This window comes from Gossypium hirsutum, chromosome A13 (genome assembly GCF_007990345.1).
Source record: "Gossypium hirsutum isolate 1008001.06 chromosome A13, Gossypium_hirsutum_v2.1, whole genome shotgun sequence".
NCBI classification, from domain to species: Eukaryota; Viridiplantae; Streptophyta; class Magnoliopsida; order Malvales; family Malvaceae; genus Gossypium; species Gossypium hirsutum.
The window spans coordinates 5,819,044-5,843,535 of NC_053436.1; the positions used below are offsets into that span (position 1 = coordinate 5,819,044).

The 24,492-nt window shown below is 33.7% G+C and overlaps 4 protein-coding genes and 1 pseudogene across 4 annotated transcripts; all 5 read left to right on the forward strand.

Annotated features, from left to right (window-relative positions):
* Nucleotides 1–1,094: 1,094 nt before the first annotated feature.
* Nucleotides 1,095–4,582, forward strand: LOC107894313 (probable prolyl 4-hydroxylase 9). Its single transcript, XM_016819597.2, has 8 exons — nucleotides 1,095–1,433; nucleotides 1,512–1,631; nucleotides 2,315–2,472; nucleotides 2,676–2,778; nucleotides 3,348–3,443; nucleotides 3,857–3,922; nucleotides 4,023–4,139; nucleotides 4,331–4,582. The coding sequence occupies exons 1-8, from the start codon at nucleotides 1,323–1,325 to the stop codon at nucleotides 4,415–4,417; spliced, it is 858 nt and encodes a 285-aa protein (XP_016675086.2). The 5' UTR covers nucleotides 1,095–1,322; the 3' UTR covers nucleotides 4,418–4,582.
* Nucleotides 4,583–4,922: 340 nt separating this feature from the next.
* Nucleotides 4,923–6,740, forward strand: LOC107894314 (uncharacterized protein At2g23090). The gene is made up of 3 exons (XM_016819598.2): nucleotides 4,923–5,208; nucleotides 5,361–5,401; nucleotides 6,413–6,740. The coding sequence occupies exons 1-3, from the start codon at nucleotides 5,133–5,135 to the stop codon at nucleotides 6,530–6,532; spliced, it is 237 nt and encodes a 78-aa protein (XP_016675087.1). The 5' UTR covers nucleotides 4,923–5,132; the 3' UTR covers nucleotides 6,533–6,740.
* A 1,824-nt stretch (nucleotides 6,741–8,564) lies between these two features.
* On the forward strand, nucleotides 8,565–10,821 carry LOC107894315 (PXMP2/4 family protein 4). The gene is made up of 4 exons (XM_016819600.2): nucleotides 8,565–9,137; nucleotides 9,856–10,084; nucleotides 10,263–10,387; nucleotides 10,475–10,821. Exons 1-4 carry the CDS (start codon nucleotides 8,787–8,789, stop codon nucleotides 10,568–10,570), a joined length of 801 nt encoding a protein of 266 aa, XP_016675089.1. The 5' UTR covers nucleotides 8,565–8,786; the 3' UTR covers nucleotides 10,571–10,821.
* LOC107894701 (FAD-linked sulfhydryl oxidase ERV1-like) lies at nucleotides 10,644–13,002 on the forward strand (annotated as a pseudogene).
* A 10,101-nt stretch (nucleotides 13,003–23,103) lies between these two features.
* Nucleotides 23,104–24,164, forward strand: LOC107894316 (40S ribosomal protein S29). The gene is made up of 3 exons (XM_016819601.2): nucleotides 23,104–23,302; nucleotides 23,571–23,670; nucleotides 23,970–24,164. Exons 1-3 carry the CDS (start codon nucleotides 23,241–23,243, stop codon nucleotides 23,976–23,978), a joined length of 171 nt encoding a protein of 56 aa, XP_016675090.1. The 5' UTR covers nucleotides 23,104–23,240; the 3' UTR covers nucleotides 23,979–24,164.
* The last annotated feature ends 328 nt before the right edge of the window (nucleotides 24,165–24,492 follow it).

Below are 24,492 nucleotides of genomic sequence, written 5' to 3' on the forward strand. Positions count from 1 at the left end.
TTGGATAATAGTTTTGTATTTAAAAACTACCATATAGTGGAGGCGGTGCTCCTGAAGAGACCAAAAGACACAACTAATTATTAAAACTCCAAAAAAGATTCAAGTACCTGAAATTGAATATGAAAATAGTGAAAATAAAGATATCTCAATATAAGTTATGTTAATACCAGAAAACATGGAACTTTAAAATAGAAAAGTTGTTTACAACGGTTTTGTATGCAATAATATTATTGAGATAATGAAAGAAAAATGAAGTTCTTGACGATTGAGAAATATATACATGAAAAGATTGGCCAAAATGGAAAGATGTAATTTAAGTAGAATTAAATCCTAAAAGTTTTTGGATCAATAGTCTAAACGTATAATGGTATAAAGCCAATAAGGTACAAATGAGTGGTTCTACAAAAACGAAATAAGAAATATGAAGTTTTTCGCGAAGTCCTGACATTTATTATGAAATGTGTAATATTCTCTTACGGTGGATGCAATAGCCTCTACATATCTTATTAGTTTTGGCTGTTCATGAAAGATTTGATATGTATTTAACAATTGTTGCTATAACATTTATATATATCAGTATATACTGGAAGTTTATATTAAAATTCTTCTGAAATTGTTTATTACAATTGTGTAAATATTTATATGAATTGATTTGAACATATATATTAGTATACAATGATAATGATCAACTATGATTATTGTTGGAACTCTTAATCAAAACATATTTCTCCAAAGTTAGTGAATCTGTTCAAGTGACCATTTCAAAAGTTAATATTCAAGATTGGAATACGTAAAATTTGAGATATCATGTAAAGTTGTCATAAGTAGGAGTAAATACACATACTATTTTTTTTATTTAACAAAAGTTTTATCCATTAAATTTTCTGTTAAAGTATGTTAATTATAGATAAGTGTATTATTTTTATTTTTGTAAGAAATTTTTTCTCATAAATTTTGAAATCGTATATATGAAAATAACTCATAAATTATATTTGAGTAAAAATAATTTTGGTTAAAATTGTTGACCTAAAATATTTATTAAAAAAAAAAACATTTTGAAACTCTTTACAATCCCACCAAACTCTAAATAAAAGATGGAGAAAAACTTACATTTTTCATTTTATTTTGTAAATTACAGCGTATTTCATTCGTAGATCGACTCCTTCAAAGTTCAAAGTCTAAGATAGCATTGGAAACCTGCAGGGCATACGAAATAATTAAAAAAGACAATTATAATTGGAAAAGAAGAATAAACGCATCATCGAGGCAACAACAATTATTTGAAATTTGAAGAAAAAAACATCTCTCAAAAAGACCCATAGATGAAAGGGAAATGGAAAGGTTCGAAGAGAAAACTAGGGTTGCCAGCTGCCCTTCTACTGTGCTCACTCTCATTCCTTGCTGGATTGTTTGTTCCCACTTTTTTCTTTCAGGTAATTCGTAAAAATGCTTTCATTTCCAAGTGTTTATAACTTGGGTTTTGTGTTTAATTATTGGTTTTTTTTTAATAGGATGTTCCAATCATTAAACCCAAGCCGAGAATGCTCGAGGCAGTGCAGGAGAAGACGTTTCGTGATCCGATGCCAAATGGAGTAACTGGGGAGAGTTCGATTGAATCTATTCCATTTCAGGTCATTTTTCCATTCTGGTTTAGTGCATTGACTTTTGAATGATGATGGCTTGGTTCATCATGTGAGCTTAGTTGTTGTTAGATTGGTGCCATAATTTTTGGCAGATCTAGTATAAAGATTTTAGTGTATAGTAGGGGTTGTCTAGTGTTGAACCCGAGACAGGTTTTAATGGCAGACTTTAACACAAGTTTTTGCCACTCCACTGTGGTTCAGTCCAAAAAGATCTGTTTATAAATGCTTTTTCTTGGGATACTTTTTTTACTTCAGTTATAATACTTGGCTTTAGGATTTGATACTTGATAGCAGTTAACTCATTAGTTAAAGTATTTATAAAATTGTAGGTGGGATAGGGCCTTGAGCCGAAAACGGAAAGTCGTAGTAATCCATGGTAAAAACCAGAAAAATTGGAGGATTGGTTTAGTCTATGAGTCAGAATATTCGAGTTTGCATGTATTTGAGAGCTAAGATTTTATCAAGGTGTGTTTGTGCTGATTTAAAGAGGAGCTTTTGGATATTAAGAGCGGTAATGATGCAGAACAAGGATTTTATATGCAAATGTTTTACATAATTCCGAGGTCGATATATGCTAGGAAACAATAGTATGGATCTTTTTTATGAGCATTTCTTCGGGGTACTGCTGACTGAAGAACTAACTTCCTATGCTTGCTTATTGTTGAATGCAGGTTTTAAGTTGGAAACCACGAGCTTACTATTTTCCCAACTTTGCAACTTCAGAACAATGTGAACATGTAATAGAAATGGCAAAGGTGAACCTTAAACCATCTGGTTTGGCTTTGCGCGAGGGAGAAACTGAAGAAAGCACAAAAGGAACTAGAACAAGGTGCCCCTTTATGCAATTATTTCTATTTTTATTGTCGGTTTCTTGTTGATCTTGAGTTGAGTGTTAGTTATAAGTCAATGATTCTATTAACTGCTTTAAATTAGCATCAAGACCAGATGGTGCATTTTCCTTTGTGTCCATGAATTGTTTGAATTGGTGAGTGCTGATAGTTTGCTTTCTTGATGATGCTTACATGGAAACAGTTCGGGAACTTTTATTAGTGCATCAGAAGATGAAACCGGGACCTTGGACTTAATCGAGAAAAAAATTGCAAAGGTTACAAGCATCCCACAGAGCCATGGAGAGGTACATTTTCTTTTTCTGCTGAAACTATTGTTATCATCTCATGTTGTAAGTTCAGTTAGTATACATGACATTATTGGAGAAAGTTTAAGCAAATATGGTGGAAATTTTAGGCAATTATAAACCTAGGGCAACTGTATGAAATGGGCCATGGGGTGTTGTGAATTGACCTTTGAAGAAAACTTGATTCGGTTTAACTTCCAATGATGGTTTAATCATCCGCCAAACCAATTGTTAAGGCATATAAATCTGCTACCCTATTGGTTGTGTTTGAAAACAGCAAAGTCTTATCATTTTCCTTGAATAGATTCTGTCATATTTGGCATATAACACGAGTTACTTTTGTCTGCTGCAATACTTGTAACCTATGACGATCATGTTAATCAAACCATAGTTCAGTGAATCTGGTATAGTACTTGCAGTGGAAATATAATAGTTTACATAGAGAGGGAGAGATTCTTGGAATGATATACATCAACACACTAATGATAAATCAACACTCTGCTAAAATTATCTTGATATACTTCCTGTTTGTGTTGGAATTTTGAAATGGCAAATCTTTCCTATTGTAGGCATTTAATATTTTGAGGTACGAGATTGGGCAGAAGTATGATTCTCATTATGATGCATTCAATCCGTCTGAATACGGGCCACAATCAAGCCAAAGGGTACCGTCTTATATGTGAACTTCATTGTTACATGCTGGTTTAATCTTGGTTTCTGGATTTTTTTATGTGCAATTTGTGGCAAACTGAAATGATTGCTGTTCTGTCTGCCTATAGGTCAATACTGTAAATATTATAGCCGGTGTCTCCATAGATAGCCCTTTTTAGTTCTTTCTTCTATGGCATGGTGCCAACATTTGCCTTTGTACTAGCCTCACCCCATGTATAGGATATTCTTTTGATGCTTCATAGTTAAAGACAGTTTATTCTGGATTATTCTAGTATGGTTTTTGTTTTTTGATAACATATACTGTTCCCTTCATTGCATTTTCTGTATTTTGATCAAGCCATTGTGTGTGTGTTGATGCCAAAGGACTAAAACATTGTGCATATCAACATTGAACGGTCTCTCGCAGGTTGCATCGTTCTTGTTGTATTTATCTGATGTAGAAGAAGGTGGAGAAACAATGTTCCCTTTTGAGGTAGATACGGAAATGCCAACTTGCCTTATCTCTCCTTTATTTCGTTATAGCAAGTATTATTTGTCAAGTTTTGGTACTCACCCTGTTATTCCGGTTGCAGAATGACATGAGAGTCAAAGGTTACGACTACAGACAGTGCGTCGGTTTAAAAATAAAACCACGAAAAGGGGACGGACTTCTTTTCTATTCACTCTTTTTGAATGGCACAATAGATCCGGTAATTTTCGCACTCTCAAATCAAACTTAATGCACATTGCATTGCTCTCGCTTCCAATCCATTGTTTTAAGGGATTTCTGAAGTCGATCCGTGTTATCAATATGGATGCTTTATAGCTGTTATAATGCTCGAAAACATTGTTGTTTTTGTGTGTGGCTAATGTATTATCTGTTTGAAAACATTATTTGCAGACATCTCTGCATGGAAGCTGTCCAGTGATCAAAGGCGAGAAATGGGTTGCTACAAAGTGGATTAGAGACCAAGACCAAAATGACTGACTATTCAGTGTTTCTGTAAAAAAAATGGCTCATTATCGGTGTTTATTTTTGTCGTTAATCATCATATAAACTCTGTTTTGGATAGTATAATTCTTTATGAATTCACTCCCACTTTCAAAAAAAATTTCCAGATAAAGTAATATTTAGTCCTTGAACTTCCTTGAACTTGATAATTGTATTTCACATAAATTTTGGGACTTGACAGTTTTTTCTAATTTGATCCTTGAATTTTGTCAAGAAATAAAAGAATGACATGTCTTCGCTCTTGAACAAAGTTCAACTTAAGAGACTAAATTGGAAAAAAGAGATTAAGTACCATACATATGCCGTGCTACTGTCCACATAGATCAATTTTTAACTGATTTTTTAATTTGATATACAGTGATTAATTAATTTATTTTAATAAAAAAGGAAAAATATAATCTGAATTTTAATTCGAGTAAATTTTAATTCACATTTTTTATATATAAAAGATTATAATATTATATTATTAAAAAAGCAATCATATTTCGAATCTTAATCTAAAAGCACCAAATGCCAATTCAGACCCACTTAACTTTCTTTATTAGCATTTACTTCTTCTGTTCTCCATTGTTTTACTTTCCTCATTATTAATTCTCCCATTTTCCTTTTTGCCTTCTAGAAATTTCCAAGTTCTTCTTCAAAACCCTCACATCCCATTCGATCAAAAGAACTCAAATCTTTATCATCCACCATGGGAGGAGGAAATGCCCAAAAATCCAAGATGGCTCGTGAGAAGAACTTGGAAAAGCAAAAAGCTGCCGCCAAAGGTGTTTTTTTTTTTTTTTGCAAACCATTCTCCTTTAATCTTCTTTTTTTCCATTTCTTATCTCTCTGGGTTTTGTTCTTTTCTTTTCTTTTAGTTAGATCTATTCTTGATCATGAATCCTTTTCTTTGTTTTAACTTTTGGGTTTTTGATAGGAAGCCAGCTTGATTCTAACAAGAAGGCCATGACCATCCAGGTAGTATCTTTGCTTCATTTGTTAGGTTCAACACTCTTTTTTTTTTTTGCTCGATCTGTTGTTTTTTTTTGGTCAAATGATTTATGATTATTTTGTTTCCTTGTACATATGGATCAAACTTAACAAATTCGGTTGAATTTCTTTTCACTGTTTTTTACCTGGGTTAATATATTCATTTGTTGTTAGTTGGTTTTCACTATTTGATTTGTGTACATGCTTTGTAGATTCTTACGTCAAGTTGTATAGCTACTGGAACTTATTTGCCTGGATTCCCTGCTAAAAATTGATGTCCAAATCAAAGTTTGGGAGTATATCATTTACTTAAAAAAGTTAAATACTCTTCATTTTCCATTTAAGATTTCTAGTCCAATAGTTGATGCTGGGTTTGATTTGGGTCAAAATTTGTTTACCATCATGTTCACTTATGAAGTTGGTATAATTGCATTTGTGTATTGATGGCAAGTTTTGATAGAAAATACTAACAATGTTAATGTTTGGACTGAGAATTTAAATGGAAAAAATCAAGAGGATTAAATTTTAACTTTTTAAGTACATGGACTAAATCGCAAACCTCATTCTAGTATATGGATTGATGGCACATTTTTAACCAACTTGTAGTTATGGTTGTTGCTGTTTATCACTATCAGTACTGCATTGTTGTAAAGTTTTTCTTAATTTTCTTCCTTTGGGAAATCCTGAGGAATTAACACTTGAGTGTTAGCTCATCTCGCATGAGCTATTGCCAATTGTCGATTTTGATGACAACAATCTGTAGCCTTCTTGAAAAGATTATTGATAGCAAAAACCATGTTTTTGTTCGATTTGTGTGATGTATGGTGATAAAAGAAGACTTTGGATTTTCCATTTGGTCACTATATATCTTTAGTTTGATATTATTGAATCGAGTTAGACTCGTTTTATTAAGTCCATTGATGGAAGTGTTACTTGCCTTATCTTCTTTGTTCGCTTCATTGATATCGTACCTGGTGGATGGTGGTGATTTGTGTATAGTGCAAGGTGTGCATGCAAACATTCATCTGTACTACAACAGAAGTGAAATGCCGGGAGCATGCTGAGGCGAAGCATCCTAAATCCGACCTATACACATGTTTTCCTCACCTTAAAAAGTAGCACACTGGGGAAGTGGAGATGGCTTGTAGCATGCATCTATCTTGTCCCATTGGTACTGTATGAGTAACTTCTTAAAATCTCTCTCACAAAAGCCCTATAAGCTCTCACTTGGTGATTTCGATGATGCAATTGTCATGTCGTGTTCTGTCTCGATACTTGCTTGTTGCTTGATTTTGATATGATTAATGTGGTAAAGCTGGTGGTGTTATTTGTGGTGCTGTTTTTCCTTAACCTCTCTTTGCCACTTTGCCAATGATTCCATGCTTAAACTTAAATGCATGTGACGTGTATGCTTACAAAAAGATTATAAGGAAAACCATTTCCTAAAATTGGAAGAAGTTCATTTCTTTTAAAACAACTTTTACCTTCACCCCCTATTTGAAAAAAATGAAAAAAAGAGTTCAAAATTGCTTGAATTTCACGGTGATGAGTGTGATTTACATGGAGCTGCGTTAATATAAATATTGTTTCTTCCATTGATGAGTTCTCAAGATTTTAATGAACATCAATATTGTTACTTCTATTACTTTCAAAAAATTAAATAAAATATGTATTCTAAAAGTTTAAACTTTGTTGAAGCGCATTATTTGATATGATTAGCATTGAAATTATTTAAAATAAATTACTATTATTTTTTTATAAATAATATCTTGACCATAATGAAAAAGGTAATTAAATGTATAAAAATGTTAATGGTTCAAAATTATATATATAAAAACAGTGAGGTTGTATGGGTTCAATGTGAATTTTTGATTAAAATAATAATAATGAATTTTTTTATAAAAGTAATATTCCGAATAAATATAATAGACAAAATCTAATATAATAGATTTAATATTATTCTTTTATTTATAAATATATGGTTGAAATGATATTAGAAGCAAGATTGAATATTCGATTGAATTAAGTTAAAAAATTTGACTGGAATTAACGGAACTTATTATTTATATTTAATATTACGTTTACAGTGATGGATTATTTAACTATTAAATGAAGTATATATGATGTGGTTTTATTTTTTCTTATTTAAATTTTTGAATAATTCAAATTATGTAATTTATATTTGAAATAAATAAAAATTTTAACTTTTTGTTCCAGTTAATTTAGAACTAATTAATTTAAATTTTAAATTTTTTTAAAATTTTCTAATTGAGGGCCAGTTCTGCATTGCTTTTCAAAAGTACTTTTGGCTCCAAAAGCATTTTTGGAAGAAAAGCTGTGCAGAACAAGCTGTTTTTAGCTGAAACTTTTAACTTTTACTGTCCCAAAAGCACTTTTAGTGCTTAATTACTTTTTCACCTCTCTAATAACATTGTATTTCCCCTTTTTCTTCATGGTACTTAATTTTACAAATGTGTTAAAATTATTAATTAAAAATAAAAAAAATATTTTTTAAAATACTAATTATAAATATTTAATAGTTATATTTAAATATTAAAAATATAGTTTATATATTCTAATTAAATTTTATAAATAATTAATATTTATTGTTTAAAAATATTTAAATTTTATATTTTATTTATTAAAATATTATAATAATTTTTTTATATTATTATTAAAATATAATAATATTAACTAATTTAAATATTATTTAAATGTATATTTATTATTTGATAATAACATATTTAAAATAAACATTTTATTTTTTAAAAGTATTTTTTTACCGTATCTGCAGTACTTTTTAAAAGTATTATAGGATTGAATCAAATTTTGTGAGTGTGATTGATTAATAGATTTCATCATCATTTGCTTTATGGACACAACTAACCAAAAGTTCAGGGATTTTGAAGTTTGACTGACGTGCTACGTGTAATTAATACGACACGTGGCGTTCAAAGAAAGGAAGACGTTGACGTGTAACGGAAATATATTAATTAATTAAACATAAAAATATGCCAAATTCTGGAGAGTATTCGAATTATATGTCAAACACGCCAACCCCCTTCATCTACGCGCTTCACCCTGTTTCCCATCTACTCGCTGCTCTGTCCATCCATTTCAATACTTCACGTGCTACAGGAGCGAGTACAATATCAATTGGTACTCGCGAAAACAGTCTTAAAACTAAAACAAGAAAGCCAGAAATTTCCGACCACCAAAAATAAAAAAAAGTTAGGACTTAAAAAAAAAAAAACACATCTTTCTTTGCTCTTTTGTCTTTAAAAGCAAATCAAAAACCACACCAAAACCCTATCAAAGCTGAGAGACGCCATTGGAAGAGGGAAAAGAAAACGAAACCCAAAGAAAGGACATAATGAGCGGTTCTTTGCGTAGGTTCGCTGCCATCACCCGCCTGTCACAGAAGCAACCGTTCGCCGACTTGGCTGACCCGATCAACAGAATCCACCCGTTTCTAAAGAACCGAACCAAGACCCAAGCCAGGGAGTATGTTCGGTTCCCAAATGTTGTACGGAAAGTAAGAGAATATGAGATCTCCTCCTCCCTTTTCAGTTCTTCGTTTTCTTCTTCCTCTTCGTCTTCAATGGCGTCGTTTGGGAAGCTGGGTTTTGTTGGATGGTATTTAGGAATGGTGAAGTCGTGGCCCGTTTTAACCAAGAGCGTTACTTCATCGGCTATTTATGTAGCTGCTGATTTGTCTTCTCAGGTAATCCCTTTTTTTGGTTCTTAATTTAAAGAGCGTTTTTCGTTTTTGGTTGATTGAAGGTGAAAACTATGTATTTTGATTTTTGCCTTCTGTTTGGTTGATGAGAAAGTGGAGAAAAATGAAAGAAAATCCTCTGGGGTTCTCTGGAAACTTCACCTTTTTTTTTTTAAAAGAGAAGGATGCCTTTTCACACCAAATACATGGACCATGAACAAATTCTTCAATTTTGTCATAGTTTCTTCTATTCAAGGCTTGAAGTCATTTATGCTCTCCTATTAATGGCCTATATAGTTCTATCTGTTCTGTCACTATGAGGTGCTCTCATTGTGTGAACCCGCCAAGCTCTAAAATGAACCATTATTAGGCAATTTGTAAATGCATGCTTCATGGACCATGCATTAGTGCCTGTTTAAACTTGTTTCATTGCAGTCCACTTCTAGTTCTTTCCTCATTTGCTAAATTTCACTTGCACATTGTGCTCTGCTCATATGAGATTGGTGAATACTTTTAGGGTTTAGGGTAAATTGTTCCTAATGTTATGGACTATGGACTACTCTTCATACGAGTAAATGTCTCGGTTTTGTACCGGTGTTTTTGGTGTATGCAAAAACATTATGAACCATGGTTTTGCTGCATTTGATTATGAAATATATATGCACTTTTGCATGCATGCAAAATCCTGTTTGTGTATGTCTTTAATATTGAATTCTATTGCCAGACGATTTCGAAGTCATCTTCGGAACCTTACGATTTGGTGAGGACTTCGCGTATGGCGGGATACGGGTTGTTAATATTAGGACCATCACTGCATCTTTGGTTCAACTTGATGTCGAAACTCTTTCCTAAGAGAGATTTGATCAGTACTTTGAAGAAAATGGCCATGGGGCAACTACTTTACGGACCTACCATGACTGTTGTTTTCTTCTCCTTGAATGCTCGTCTACAAGGTAAGCGCACAATCTTTCCTTGCATGTTGCTAGATGAACACGGCTTTGCAGTTCATTAGCTACTGAATTATGATGTATTGCAAGGTATATCGAGCTGCATCAACGTATAATATTTTTATTGCTCATGGATAACCTTTTTGGATCCACACTGAGCCGTTGTGAATGTTGTATGGTACAGGTGAAAGCGGTGATGAAATTATTTCCAGATTAAAGCGTGACTTACTTCCTACGATGTTAAATGGTATAATGTACTGGCCCTTTTGCGACTTCATCACTTTCAGGTTCATCCCGGTTCATTTGCAGGTATGGTTGATCTCCTTCCCTCTTCGTTTTTATTTTATTTTTATTCTTCCTCGTGAAACTTATTCGCAGTGGCATTCATTTTGACAGCCGTTGGTGAGCAATTCGTTCTCATATTTATGGACTGTCTACATGACATACATGGCAAGTCTAGAGAAACCGGTGTCAATATTACCTGCTGAGTGATTTGCTACCTTCGATTCCCCGTGTTCAAGATCCCGGCTTTTCCACGGTGAACTGAGGATTGAATAAAAAAACTATGCATTCGGTGGAATCTGGTCCCGATATTTGTAGTGCAAGCAGGCTTAGGGAAGCATCATGTTATAGTAGTGAAAATTTGGTGCAAAATCTAGTAATAGCAAGGATATGGAGCATTTTGTAAGGACTCATTTGTTGTTATAAACTTTTGAGAGTATTATTCTACGAAAATTCTTTTTCATTCCCCTAGCGGGCCTTGTTTCGGTCCGAAGACGACCATCGATCTCACATCGATTGTGTATTAAGATTAAATTCAATATATATATATGATTGAATTTTATTAAAGCATTGTTAAGAATCTTCAAATTATAAAAATTAAATTCCAACCTGCTTTTTGTTTTCCGCCGTCATTGTCATTCTCAGTCAAGCTAGAAGATGACTGAAAATCCGAACCCATTCCAATCATTGTTCCAAACAGTTGAAAATTTCTCGTATTGCATCCAAACCCATATCGCCAATTTCGTCTGATAGGTTAACCATTCATCACCCACCGGGAAACTCCCTCTGAGCTTTCCTCCTTCGTCGAAACTAAACTCCGGTTCACCTGCCACCACTACCCATCTTCTCGTCAAGGTATCTCCCTACTTGCATCGCCCCCCATATATTCATCAATTACATGCTTATTCACCTGCTTATCGATCTGGAAGGCACGTAAATTTTAAAAATGACGTTGCTCACTAACTGTTTGATAAAATGTCAATGTCACACTGTTTTTTAGTGGACAAACTTGATATTGACGATCTATTTATCATTTCGGACACCCGTTTTGTAGTTCTCTGAAATTAAAACGCTTGGTTGAATTATTTATTAAATAGAAACCTGTTGCACCGGTGACTAAAGAAGAACTTGGAAGAGCAACTTGGACTTTTCTTCACACCCTTGCTGCCCAGGTCTTTACATTTATGCCTTTGCCTTTTCTTTGTTTGTTTGTTTGTCTATATTTGTTTGTCCATATGATTTTCACCCTTGGAAGAACCATTGTTTTCTCAGTATCCCGAACGTCCAACAAGACAGCAAAAGAAGGATGTAAAACAGCTGGTATGTTGCCTCACCACTCTTGCTTAAAATCTATTATATTCCTATATCTTAATCTCCTTATTCAGTTTGTAGATCTTTAAGCTTCAATGAAGTTCAAGTTTTATAGATTTGGGTTAAAAAATGAACTGAGTTGAGTTAAAAGATGTCAAACTGCTGCTCAGCTTAACTATAAGGTTTTTGGCTTGCAGATGTCAATATTATCCCGAATGTACCCTTGCAATGAATGTGCAGATCATTTCAAAGAAGTTTTAAGGTATATTTTTGTCTTCTCCACAGCCCTTTCTCTGGTAGTAGATGCCGGGTAAAGAACTCCGGTTACCATTTTATGTTACCTTTTTCTTTTAGATTGTATGATCAAAAAGGACTTTTAAGTAACACCAGGAAGCTATTCTGCTTCCCCACCTCATCTATGTTTGATATTTGAAGTAGCATGCAATAAAAGCTAAAACTAAAAGGACAAGAAAACAGGCATAATCCGGTCATGGCGTTATTAGGACGACCTAATGAAATATGAAGTATTCCAAACCAAGACCTCATTAAATCAATATTTATAGTTGTTTTAGCTGTTATAATTGATAAATTTGTTGGTTTCATTTAGTTGTTCTGTCATTCATTTGTGAGGAAAGGAGAGGAAGGCTGTCGGTCGTTTTAACCATTGTCCGGTTTATTCATAATGATCTGCAATGTCTCAGATTTGATCTGATTTCAATCAATAAAAGTTTCGGATTGGAGGTACTTCCTATAAGTGTTGTTTGCAAAGACTCCTGTGATATTATGATATTAATGTTTCCTGATGGATATCTTCTTCATGAATGCTTCTCAGAGCAAACCCGGTACAAGCTGGATCACATGAAGAGTTTTCTCAATGGCTGTCATGTGCACAATGTCATTAACTGAAGGTAAATTTTTTATCTTCTCAGTTATGTATGCACTAATATAAAATAACAGTTCAATGCTTGCATGTCAATTGGCATATTTGCCTTCGCGGCTGTGCCGGTGTGCCCTACCTACTATTCCGAACCGCATGTACCTTAACTCTTAAGCTCCAAACCATATTAGATCGACCCTTTTTCCTTAGCTTTATCCTAGTTAGTTGACATTGGTCATTTCCAACAGCCTTGGCAAAGTGGCATCCCATGTGAGCGAGTTGATGCGAGGTGGGGCAAGCTTGAGTGCGAGCAGCGAGCCTGTGATTTACAGGGAACTACAACGAACCATACTGAATTCTGAATAGATACATGTTATAAGAATTTACAAACTTTGTCAAAAATCAATTAAGCTCTCCCACGAAAGTAGAAGTGCTCAAACTTTCAAATTGCAAACCTTTTTCATTTTTTATCGTTACATTGTTGACGTGATTATTAACAACACTGATATTGTAGTATTAGCAAAAAATAAAATAAAAAATAAATTATAGAAATTATTTAAAATTTTTATGTCTGAAATCACTTGAACAATCATTTGTCCATTTGTCCAGATTCATTTGAGACTCAATTTATTATTTTTTAAAAATTATAAATTTATAAAATATTATTAAAAAAATATAATAATGTTAAATAAAATTTAGAACATAATAAAAATTTAATTCTAGATTCAATCTAGACATATAGTTGTCCAAATTTATTATGGATGATAATATATTCAATTAAAATATATATTCACATTTTTTTAACTTTTAAAGTAGAATTGATAAAATAAAAATTATTTAGTTATTTTTAAATTATTTTTTATATAGCCTAAATTTTGAGTAGAATTAATAAATTTTTAAAAAAATTATATATATATTTATTAATTTATTTTTATATAGTCTAAAAGATACTAATAGAATTAAAACATTGTTACAATTCTCATTTTAAAAAAAATTATTTTTTAAAATTTTATATAGTTTTAGATATATAATTTTTCAGATTCACTCTGACTCTAGACACTTGTTGGACACGGTTTCAAACCGTGCAACTTTCATCCCTTACCCTAATCTAATATAAATACTATAGCAATTTGAAGTTGCAATTAAGGAGAGCGTTCCAATATAACACAATTAAGAAACCGTCATTTGACACACTAGTTATTTGTCACGTGTCTTTACTGACTAAAGTTTAAAATGGATATTATTTCAATATAATTTCTTTATAAAAATATATCTATATTGAATACCCATTCATATAACAAGGTGTTAAGTTTAGAACTCGGAATGAGAAACAGACTCGTATTACTTCAAGAAACACTGTGTAAAAACTTATTTAATGAGAGGGAGCAGTGCATGCTAATATAGCAGTGCATGCAGTTACAAAACAACAGAAACTAACCAACAATAACTACTATCAGTTAAGCAATAACTGATTACCAGAATAACTATTATTCTAACATTCTCCCCGTTTCTTTTTCGTTTGAACAACTGAGAACACTATCTTGCTTGAGAACTCGAAGAGCTTGACGAAATGATTCAAACTGCTTAGGTGCAATGGGCTTAGTAAGAACATCAGCAACTTGCTCAGCGGACGGAACAAAATTCACTTGCAGAGTGCCATCGAGAACTTTTTCTCGAACAAAGTGGTGGTCAATCTCAACGTGCTTAATTCGAGCATGATGTGTGGGGTTTTCAGCTATGGACACCGTAGAGGTATTATCACACCAGACAACAGGTGGAGGAATGTTTGACAGACCAATCTCACCTATGAGCTGTTTGACCCACAGAAGTTCGGACACACAGTTGGCAAGGCTTCGATACTCTGCTTCAAATGAGGATCTGGACACAACAGGTTGTTTCCTTGAACACCACGCAACAGGATTTGGCCCGAGATACACCACATACCCGGTGGTGGAACGGCGATCTTCCATAGAAGAGGCCCAATCAGCATCTGAATAACAGACAACCTCAGTTTGACTTTTCGAGAAGCATAACCCATAATCAACAGTCCCAACTAGATACCTTAGTACCCTTTTCACAGCTCGCCAATGTGTTTCACTCGGAAGATTCATGTATTGACTCAACTTGTTAACACAAAACGACAACTCTGGTCGTGTGATACACAAGTACTGAAGCATCCCTACTGTACTTCGATATAAATGAACATCAGTAAAAGGAGGACTGCTATCCGAGGTGGTTAATTTCGGAGTGGTTACCATAGGTGTAGGAGTAGCTGTAGCACCTGTCATGCCAGTCTTATGCAGGATCTCCAGTATATATTTCTTCTGACTAAGAAATAACCCTTGCAACGTATGCTGCACCTCAATGCCTAAGAAAAAATGCAATTGCCCCATGTCTTTAAGGGAAAACTTGGTGTGAAGTTGGTGAACCACACGATCAATCTCCCCAGTTGAGCTGCCTGTTATCACAATATCGTCAACATACACCATAAGTAGCACTATATGATCAGACGACACACGAACGAATAACGAGGTATCAGCCTTGGAGGCTGTAAAACCAAGGTTAGTAACTAGATATTGTTTGAGAGTAATAAACCATGCCCTAGGTGCTTGGCGCAACCCATAAAGTGCCTTGTTCAGCTTGCATACTAGCTGCTGCCCGTTTGGACCTTGTTTCTCAAAGCCAGGAGGCTGTGCCATATAAATTTCCTCTGTTAGATCACCATTGAGGAAGGCATTATTAACATCAACCTGCCTTAAGGACCACCCTTTTATGATAGCAAGAGCAAGAACAACCCGAATGGTAGCTGCTCGAACCACTGGGCTGAATGTATCGCGAAAGTCGAAGCCAGCATGCTGAGAAAAACCCTTTGCAACCAGGCGAGCTTTATACCGATCCACCGTCCCATCGGCTTTTCGTTTAACTTTGAACAACCACTTGCAACCTACCACTCTTCGATTTGCAGGGAGGGTGGAAAGAGTCCATGTGTTGTTCTTAAGTAAAGCTTGCAACTTACTATTCACAGCTACTGCCCAATCGGGACTTTGCATGGCCTCATGAATATCAGCAGGAGTATCACTTGATAAACTAGGTGCTTTGGTGAGAAATGCCTTAGGCTTGAAAATCCCTGCTTTACTACGTGTGACCATAGCATGAGAGTTAGAGGGGCTGATAGGGGATGGGTTGGTTGTGACAGACTATTGATAGGCATACTAGATGATGGATTTGACGAGTTAGTGATAGGAGTAGGTGAGGCTGACTGTCTAGCATTAAATGAGGTGGTTAATGGCATACTATTTGAAGTACCAACTTGAGAGCGGGAAACAACAGACGACAAGACAGGAGGTGTAGTCGAGGGAAGAACAAGAAGTTTAGTACTTGAGCATGAAGTAGCTACAGGAGATTGAGCTGGCGAATTAAAATCTTTAAAAGGAAAAGTCGACTCATGAAACATGACATGTCGAGAGATGAATATCCGTCCATATTTATCTTGACACCTATAACCATGATGTGAAGATGAGTAGCCTAAAAATATGCATGGTGAGGAACGAAACTGTAGCTTATGACTATTGAAGAATCTTAGACTAGGAAAACACAGACAGCCAAATACACGCAAAAATGAATAGTTTGGTTTGACATGAAACAATTTTTCATATGGTGATAAACTACCCAGAGGTAAAGAAGGCAACCTGTTTATCAAGTATACTGCACAACCGAAAGCATCAGTCCAACAAGACAAAGGCATGGATGCATGCGCCAGCATGGAGATACCTTTCTCAACGATCTGCCTATGTTTCCGCTCCACTAAGCCATTCTGCTCAGAGTTATATGGACATGTAATACGCTGTCGAATGCCATGATGAGCTAGATAGCTTTTGAGTGCCTGAAATTCACCACCACCATCGGTTTGCAAGGCAAGTAGCTGACAACCAAGCGATCGTTCAGCCTGCTTGTGAAATATGAAAAAAACAGTAAGCACCTCCGACTTCGTATGCAAAAAATAGAGCCATGTGTATCTGGAGTGAGCATCAGTGAAAGCAACATAGTATCGAAACCCATTGGAGGATACTGAAGTAGAACCCCATACATCCGCAACAACAAGCTGAAGGGGTTTTGAATATTCAGACAAAGACCTTGCGAAGGGTAATTTGTGTGCCTTTCCTAATGGACAAGCAACACATCCCGCTAGTTCTTTATTTGCATGAAATTGAACATTACAATGACGCAGAGCTTTAATAAGAGTATCAGTACAACGGTGGCCTAATCTAGAGTGCCACAAACTTAATGGTGCAGAAGCAACAGTATTATAGCACAGCGCGGAGTCAGAAGGCGCAACTATTTTGCTGAGCCAGACAGAGACAATTTATATAACCCATCATGGACAGAACCTCGAAGTAGCACCTCCTTGGTTCGAAGGTCGCGAACCTGGCACTGTGATGGAAAAAATTCAAACATTACATGGTTGTCCTTTGCAAATTTTGAAACTAACAAAAGATTTTTGGTTATTCCAGGCACAAACAATAAGGACCGCATGAACAATGCTCGGGATTGAGTGCGAAAAAAAGACTGACCAGTAGACTTGACAGCAAGAGCCATACCATTGCCAACATATACTTTACCTGGACCAGGATAAGAGCTACTGTCACCCAAAGCAGCAGGAGAGTTTGTGAGGTGATATGTGGCACCTGAGTCAGGATACCAAGTATTATCAGCCACTGTATCAAGGGTAGCAAGGAGAGCCTGAGGGTGTGAAGGAACAGTTGTAGGTGAACCTCCATGTTGACCCGAACCAACAGCAAACGGATTGGGCCAGGAAGAAACATTTGCTGGAGAACCAAACCAGCCTTGGTGTGCATGCCGAGGTGCACCCATTATAGGAGATGACATCCAAGGTGACGAAGTGCCACTGCTGAACAAACACATATTCGCTTGAGGAGGAGGTGGAGGTGGCCTATAGTTCGTGCTTTTGTAGGTGGTGTCAAAACGATAGTAGCTGTAGTAGGCCAATTTTGGCCCACTAATACCAAACCCATTTTTAATTAAACCCCTTATAAACCCATTTACCCCTTTTACAACCCAAACCCGATTGATCCATTTCAATACACTAAAACCCTACCCAAACCTTAGCCTAACTACCCAAAACCCAACACTTGACCCAGGCCCAGAAGCCTAAACTCCAGACTTAGGGTTTCAGAAACCCTAGCCTACTCAGCCGCAACCCTCCCCACTTGCCTTCTGCCCCAACCACTCCACTAGCCACCAATCACCTCCACCATACCCACTCCCTGCAATCAGACAAGACAAGAAACAATTAAAAATAGGTGTAAAAGGGTTATAAAAACCCGAAATCAGAAGCTGTAAAATGGGGGCTTTTTTTTTTCCTTCTTCTTCTTTTCTACTTTGTAAACACTAAAGAGAAATTTACAGTCTTCAATAAACAGATAGCAGTGATTGTTAAAAACAAAAAGAAAAAACAAAAGGTTGTATTTTTTTCTTTGTTCCTTTCGATTTTTACATACATATATATATTTCTTTATTTTCTATCTATTTAACATAAAAATATACAACAAATATAAAAAAATAAAAATTTTGAAAATTTTACCTCTCCGACCGCCGTGTACGGCGGCCGGCGCCGGCACCGGCGATCGGACCGACGTCCCTCCCCTGGCCGGAAATCACTCCGGGCCCTCCCTCTCCCTCTTTCTTTCTTTTTTTTTCCTCACCTGGTCTCAAATGAATTTTTTTAAAAAAATTTAGCTTTTATAGGGGACCAAAACGCACCGTTTTGGTCCTCCTGTTTAATGATAAAACGACGTCGTTTTGGACGTGGGTCGGGTCGACCCGACCCGCACCAGGGCAGGATCCGCGTGTTTTTGAGCGGAAGGGCTATTTGCGCAATTGGCCCTTCCACATTTTTATATTTCGCAATCAAGTTATTCGTTGTTTATAAATTGACCCCGAAATCCATTACACTTTGCGATTTAGTCCCCCTTCCAACGGTGTCGTTTCAAGTGTTTGGATAAATTACTTATTTGATCCCCCATAGTTTAACGCGCGTTCTAATAAGTCCATTCTCCTTTAATTTCTTTCAAAATTCGCCCCAAAGATTTGGTTTTAATCCAATCTCATCCCTTTTTCATCTATTTTTTTTACCTTAAATTTCATAATATTTTTGCTGTTTAATTCAATTTTAAATATTAATTGTTATATATATAATATTATTATCATTGTTGTTTTATTATTATTGTATTATATTTAACTATATATATATTTTTCGTTTCATTTCTACTATTATATACATATATTATATATTCTTTAATATTAATATTTGTTCACATATTTCATTACGTATATATATAGGTATTTTTGTGTATATGGTATTATTTTCATGTATTCATTTATTTATATCATTTTTTAAAAAATAATTATATTAAGTATACACTTGTAAATATCGTGCTATTCATATATTTCCTGTTATTTCATACAAATATCTTTGCATTATTCGTCATATATCTCTTTCATTTTTATGTATATGTTTTTAGATATCATAACATTTATATATTTTTTGCATTATGTCACGTATACATTTTTATCTTTACTATTGTGATTATTAGTATATGTTTTAGTATTTATGAATATATCTTTAATACATATAAGTATATATTTATTATTAATAGATGTTTTCAACATTATTATTATGTATATTATGTGAATATTTTAACATTATATTATATATGTATTTATATATATTTATTATTAATAGATGTTTTCAACATTATTATTATGTATATTATATGAATATTTTAACATTATATTATATATGTATTTATATATATTACGCATATATATATACCCCTTTTTAATATTATATTTTTTACACATATATGTATATATTATATTTTATCGTTGCTAGTTATGTATTTTTACTATCTCATGTATATATTTCAAACACTATATGTATAATATATTTCTAACACTATATATATATTTTACATATATACTCTTAATTATCCTTGTATGTATATTCATTGTATTCTCATTGTATTCTCGTATATGATACTATTGTTACATGTAATATTGCGTACATTGTCATTATTTTTAAATATCATTGTTGTATGTATTATGTGCCATGATGTATTTCCAACTATTATCTTTTGTTTCCCGTCCATTCTTGTATATTTCTCCGTTGTTCATTATTTTAAAATATTTATTCGTGTTTTTATTAATTTCAATACGTAAAGCAATATATCGATTTAACACCATGTCGTTGATTTCATCGCTATGTTGGGTGAACATCAATCGACTCGTGTTAGGACGGTATATCCTTCTCAAAAAAATTTAAAGTTTAAAACTTCTCGTATTCTTTTAATCGGATCACAACTAAATTTTATATTGAACTCGTATTTTTAAAAATCAAGACAACATCTGTTTATGAGATACCAATTTTGGGCGTCGCGAGGGTGCTAATACCTTCCTCGCGCGTAACTGACTCCCGAACCCTATTTTTTCTCTGGATTTTAACGTGGACTTAAATTCATTTCTTTTCATTTCAAAAATAAATTTATAAGGTGTCCGATCACATCTATAAAAAGGATCGGTGGCGACTCCCCTTTTATTTCAAAATCGAACTTCAGTTTCCAAACTTTTTCACTAGATCGCTACAATTAGCGACCCCGAAACCAATTTTTACGTCGCTACAGTAGCACCGATCAACCAAGTGACCAGATCTCCCACACAGTTGGCATTGAACTCGAGAACTCGAGAAGCGACCACGACCACGACCTCGAGAATTAGAATTGGGTCGATAAGATGGTGGGCTATTGCTGTCAGATACTGCAGGTGCATTAGAAACTGTATTGGCCGAGCTAGGAGAATCCACAATTGTGTAAGCTGCTGACGCGCTTCAGCATCAAGCAGCATAGTGGTAACGCCTTGTACACTGTAAGGAACTGGACTGGCAGTAATTATCGTAACAACAGATTCATATTCAGCAGGCAAGCCATTAAGAATAGCAGTTACATGTTCTTGCTCACTAATGATCTCACCACAGCCAGCAAGCCGATCACAAAAGCTTTTAACTTTCATCAAGAATTCGCGCATGGACAGATCAGCCTTGCGCTGTGAATGCAACGCTCGTCTATAAAACATTAACTGAGACGTAGATTTGCTACCATAGACACCAACAAGAGCATTCCAAATCTGAGAGCTGGTATTTAACCCAATAAGATGTGGAAGAACAGAAGGGCTTACCGAGGACAGCAACCAGGAAGCAAGTGCACTATCTTGCTGCTCAAACCGATCAAACTCAGGATTTGTTTGAGATACCCCAGCATCATCAAGAATTATCGGGGATGGAGGAACAGTGCTAGGATCAATATAATGCTGAAGTCTATATGTTTTAATGGCTAGAAGCACCTGTTGACGCCACAGCAAGTAATTATGATCATCAAGAAGTATGTTGATCTTCTTGGTAGAAAACAAACGACTATCAACCCCATCAGAAACAGCAGATGCCATCGGAGTAGCAGACTGCACAGACGGACTGGAAGGAGCCATGAGGTATAAAGAAAACTCAAGAAGCAGTTCCCAGGAAGGAAGGGACCTCTGATACCATGTTAAGTTTAGAACTCAGAATGAGAAACAGACTCGTATTACTTCAAGAAACACTGTGTAAAAACTTATTTAATGAGAGGGAGCAGTGCATGCAGTTACAAAACAACAGAAACTAACCAATAATAACTACTATCAGTTAAGCAATAACTGATTACCAGAATAACTATTATTCTAACACAAGGATCATATATGTCAATAATCTTTGCTATAATTGATTTAGTCTATAATTGATTTAGTCATAGACTACAGAAAAAACAAATAAATATGTACACACTTAGTCATAGATTTAAACTATTGTCATTAAAATTAAATACTTATATTATTTTAAATTTTTCAATAATATTATTTATGAAATATTACTATTTTTTTAATCAAATTTTAATAATTTAATATAATATATTTTAATTACTATACACAATTAGTTTAAAACTAAACTTTTTTGTTTCAACAACTTTCTTCTCAAGTTAAAATTGAACAAACATTAAATTTAAAATTATAATTGTCAATCTTTATAATATTGTTTAATTTAGGATTTTTTATTATATATTTAAATTTATATTTAGTGATTATATTTTCGAAATCGTAATATTTTTTAGTAAATTATATAAATAGTTATTCAATTATAAAAAAATTATTTTAGATATTTAAAAAAATTACAATTTAAACACCTACATTACATAATTTAATCATTTTGACCACTCACGTTAAAACAACAAACAACAAACTAATATGAAAATTAAAATTTAACAAACATCAAATTTAAAGTTATAATTGTCATCTTTACAATACCTTTTTAAGTAATATTTGGTTATAACTTCATTAAAAAATTCATTAGTCAGTGATTTTTTTTTTAATTTTAAGGTTTTAATTATTTAGTAATTATATTTAAGTATTTTATCGAGTGAGTATCACTCTTAATTGAGTTTTAAATTCAATTGTGAAATTATAAAATTATCCCTTCTTTTAAGTTATAAATAATATTATTATAATATTTTATCTTTTCATATTTTTTATATCATCTTTAAATAGACCAATTAAAAATTACAAGAATCAAACACGTGTTCAATAATATTAAAATACAAGTTCATAATTACTCTACCTATATTCAGTATTAAATAAATTTTAAAAGAAAATATTTTCAACATAAAATATATTTTTTTCCGTTGGGTGTGATTAAATCTACTTAAAATAGTTATTTTTCATTAATTTGTTTTGGCCTTATTTTTTAGATAAGTTTTATATGAGCAAAGTAATAATTCTTTTGGGTAAAATCAATATATCTTCTATGTCCGTTTTATCGTCCATAGAAACTAATCATATCGGGATTTGTGTTGTCCCTCCCAACGATAGTGTCTTTAAAGTTTAAACTTGAATTATTCCTTTAATAGTATAATTTGTCGAACTATTACATCTAACCCTTATTGATTAAATTAATTTTTTAATGATATTATTTGGATTAAGGTAATATCAGTAGTAGTAGTAGAAGCAAGTGGGTTAACATACCATTTAGCTCTTAAGTTTTGCTTCAATGTTTAATTTGGTATCTGAGTTTTTTCGTTGTCCCAAATTGGTACATGAGTTTGGTTTCAATGTTTAATTTGGTGCCCAAAGCAAATGGTATCATGTAGCCCAATTAACATTTGACATGTGTACTATAGTAAAAAAAAACATAAGTACTGAATTGGGAGATAAAAACCTTAAGTATCAAATTGAACATTGAAGTCAAACTTATATACTTAGTACTCAAGTATCTAATTGAAAAAAATTAGGTACCAAATTGAAACAAAAAAATTTCTCAAGTATAAATTTAAACATTAAAATCAAAATCAAGTACAATAACCGAAGCAAATTATGTGAAATTAAAATATAAGGACTAAATCCATGAGCTGTGTATAGTACAAGGATTAAAACCATCACTTGACCAAAAGAAAACAATTGGGTCAAAATGCTGAAACTAGGGTTTTTTTGGAACTCATCTATAAATACCTTATTTTCCCACAATTTTAACTCCTTCGTCAAGTTCCTAGTTTTCCACTAAGCTCTAAAGCCTCCTTTTGCCTTTCAGAGCTTTGATAGATCATGGGTCACTCAAACATCTGGAATTCTCACCCTAAGACATACGGGCCTGGCTCTCGCGCCTGGTAACTTCATCTTCTCTCATTTCTTTTGATTGCGTCCACATTTCAAATTAGATTATTTCACTGTCGACACTTTATTATGTATTACTTACGTTTAACGAACTGCAATAAAATTTTGGGTTATTGATTTTTGAGTGCCTGATCTAACGATTTAACATTATAATCTTTATGTGTAACGATTTAATATTCTGTGTTATGAATTGTCGGGTTTTGCCTTGGTTAGATTTTTTTTTTAATTTGTTGGGTTTTCTTTTTTTGTTTTTAAATATAGTCGCGTGTGTGGAAACCCCCATGCCATCATAAGGAAGTATGGGCTCATGTGTTGCAGACAGTGCTTCCGTAGCAATGCCAAGGAAATTGGATTCATTAAGGTAACATTAATGGCTTCTTGAAGTAATTGTGTCCCATACAACTAAATGGGGATATGACCCTTTATCTATGTTGCTTGGATCCCTTATTTTTCTCGAAGTACCCGAAAATGATCACAAGTATATGACTTCCGATGATCTTCCAACATATGTAAAGCCATAAATAGTCTAATTATACTCTTGTCGGATGCATACCCATAACTAACACTCGCATCCTAGTCTTAATGATATAATTAATGATTTCTCATATCAGCTTTTTAACCTCTGGGTTTTTTTTTTTTTTTTTTGGTTTTGGTTTGCAGTACCGTTGACGAATTTATATGGTGTGAAGTAGGAAAGGGCTTTGTCCAAGTATGAGCTATTGTAGTAAGGTTTTGGAATTCAAAGAAAAACTTCTAAGATAATGTTTTTGTTGAATCTATTATGGGACATTAAAGTGTCTTACCAGGAGTGCATTATTGTTTTTCAATGAAAGGTTAATGCTAGCTTGCTATTAATTTGTCTATGCAATGTGATGATCCTGTTTGATTTACAGCATTTCATGTGTTACTATAAATGGAATTAGAGGTTGAGTCTTTTATACATTTGAAACCTGGGGGCAAAGCTTTTGTTTCACAGTCACATTTGATTCTTGTTATTTAGTATTATGTCTTGTTTATGATGCTTCAAGGAATGGTTGTACATGGATTCAATGCATATTCCAATGTAGTTCTAGTGTTTGAAATATGCTTTGTTCCATTTTTGTTTCTGTTGTTCTCGGGGTTCAAACTTGTATATTTGATTTTTCTTTTTATATACTTCAATTAATGCTTTTCATTTTCGTTG

Coding starts and splice junctions, on each gene's coding strand:
- LOC107894313 (XM_016819597.2), top strand. CDS start 1,323: ATGAAAGGGAAATGGAAAGGTTCGAAGAGAAAACTAGGGTTGCCAGCT. Junction 1,434..1,511: donor TTCCCACTTTTTTCTTTCAG/GTAATTCGTAAA, acceptor TTTTTTTAATAG/GATGTTCCAATCATTAAACC. Junction 3,444..3,856: donor GGCCACAATCAAGCCAAAGG/GTACCGTCTTAT, acceptor GGTCTCTCGCAG/GTTGCATCGTTCTTGTTGTA.
- LOC107894314 (XM_016819598.2), top strand. CDS start 5,133: ATGGGAGGAGGAAATGCCCAAAAATCCAAGATGGCTCGTGAGAAGAAC. Junction 5,209..5,360: donor GCAAAAAGCTGCCGCCAAAG/GTGTTTTTTTTT, acceptor GGTTTTTGATAG/GAAGCCAGCTTGATTCTAAC. Junction 5,402..6,412: donor AGAAGGCCATGACCATCCAG/GTAGTATCTTTG, acceptor ATTTGTGTATAG/TGCAAGGTGTGCATGCAAAC.
- LOC107894315 (XM_016819600.2), top strand. CDS start 8,787: ATGAGCGGTTCTTTGCGTAGGTTCGCTGCCATCACCCGCCTGTCACAG. Junction 10,085..10,262: donor CTTGAATGCTCGTCTACAAG/GTAAGCGCACAA, acceptor TGTATGGTACAG/GTGAAAGCGGTGATGAAATT. Junction 10,388..10,474: donor TCATCCCGGTTCATTTGCAG/GTATGGTTGATC, acceptor TCATTTTGACAG/CCGTTGGTGAGCAATTCGTT.
- LOC107894316 (XM_016819601.2), top strand. CDS start 23,241: ATGGGTCACTCAAACATCTGGAATTCTCACCCTAAGACATACGGGCCT. Junction 23,303..23,570: donor GGGCCTGGCTCTCGCGCCTG/GTAACTTCATCT, acceptor TTTTAAATATAG/TCGCGTGTGTGGAAACCCCC.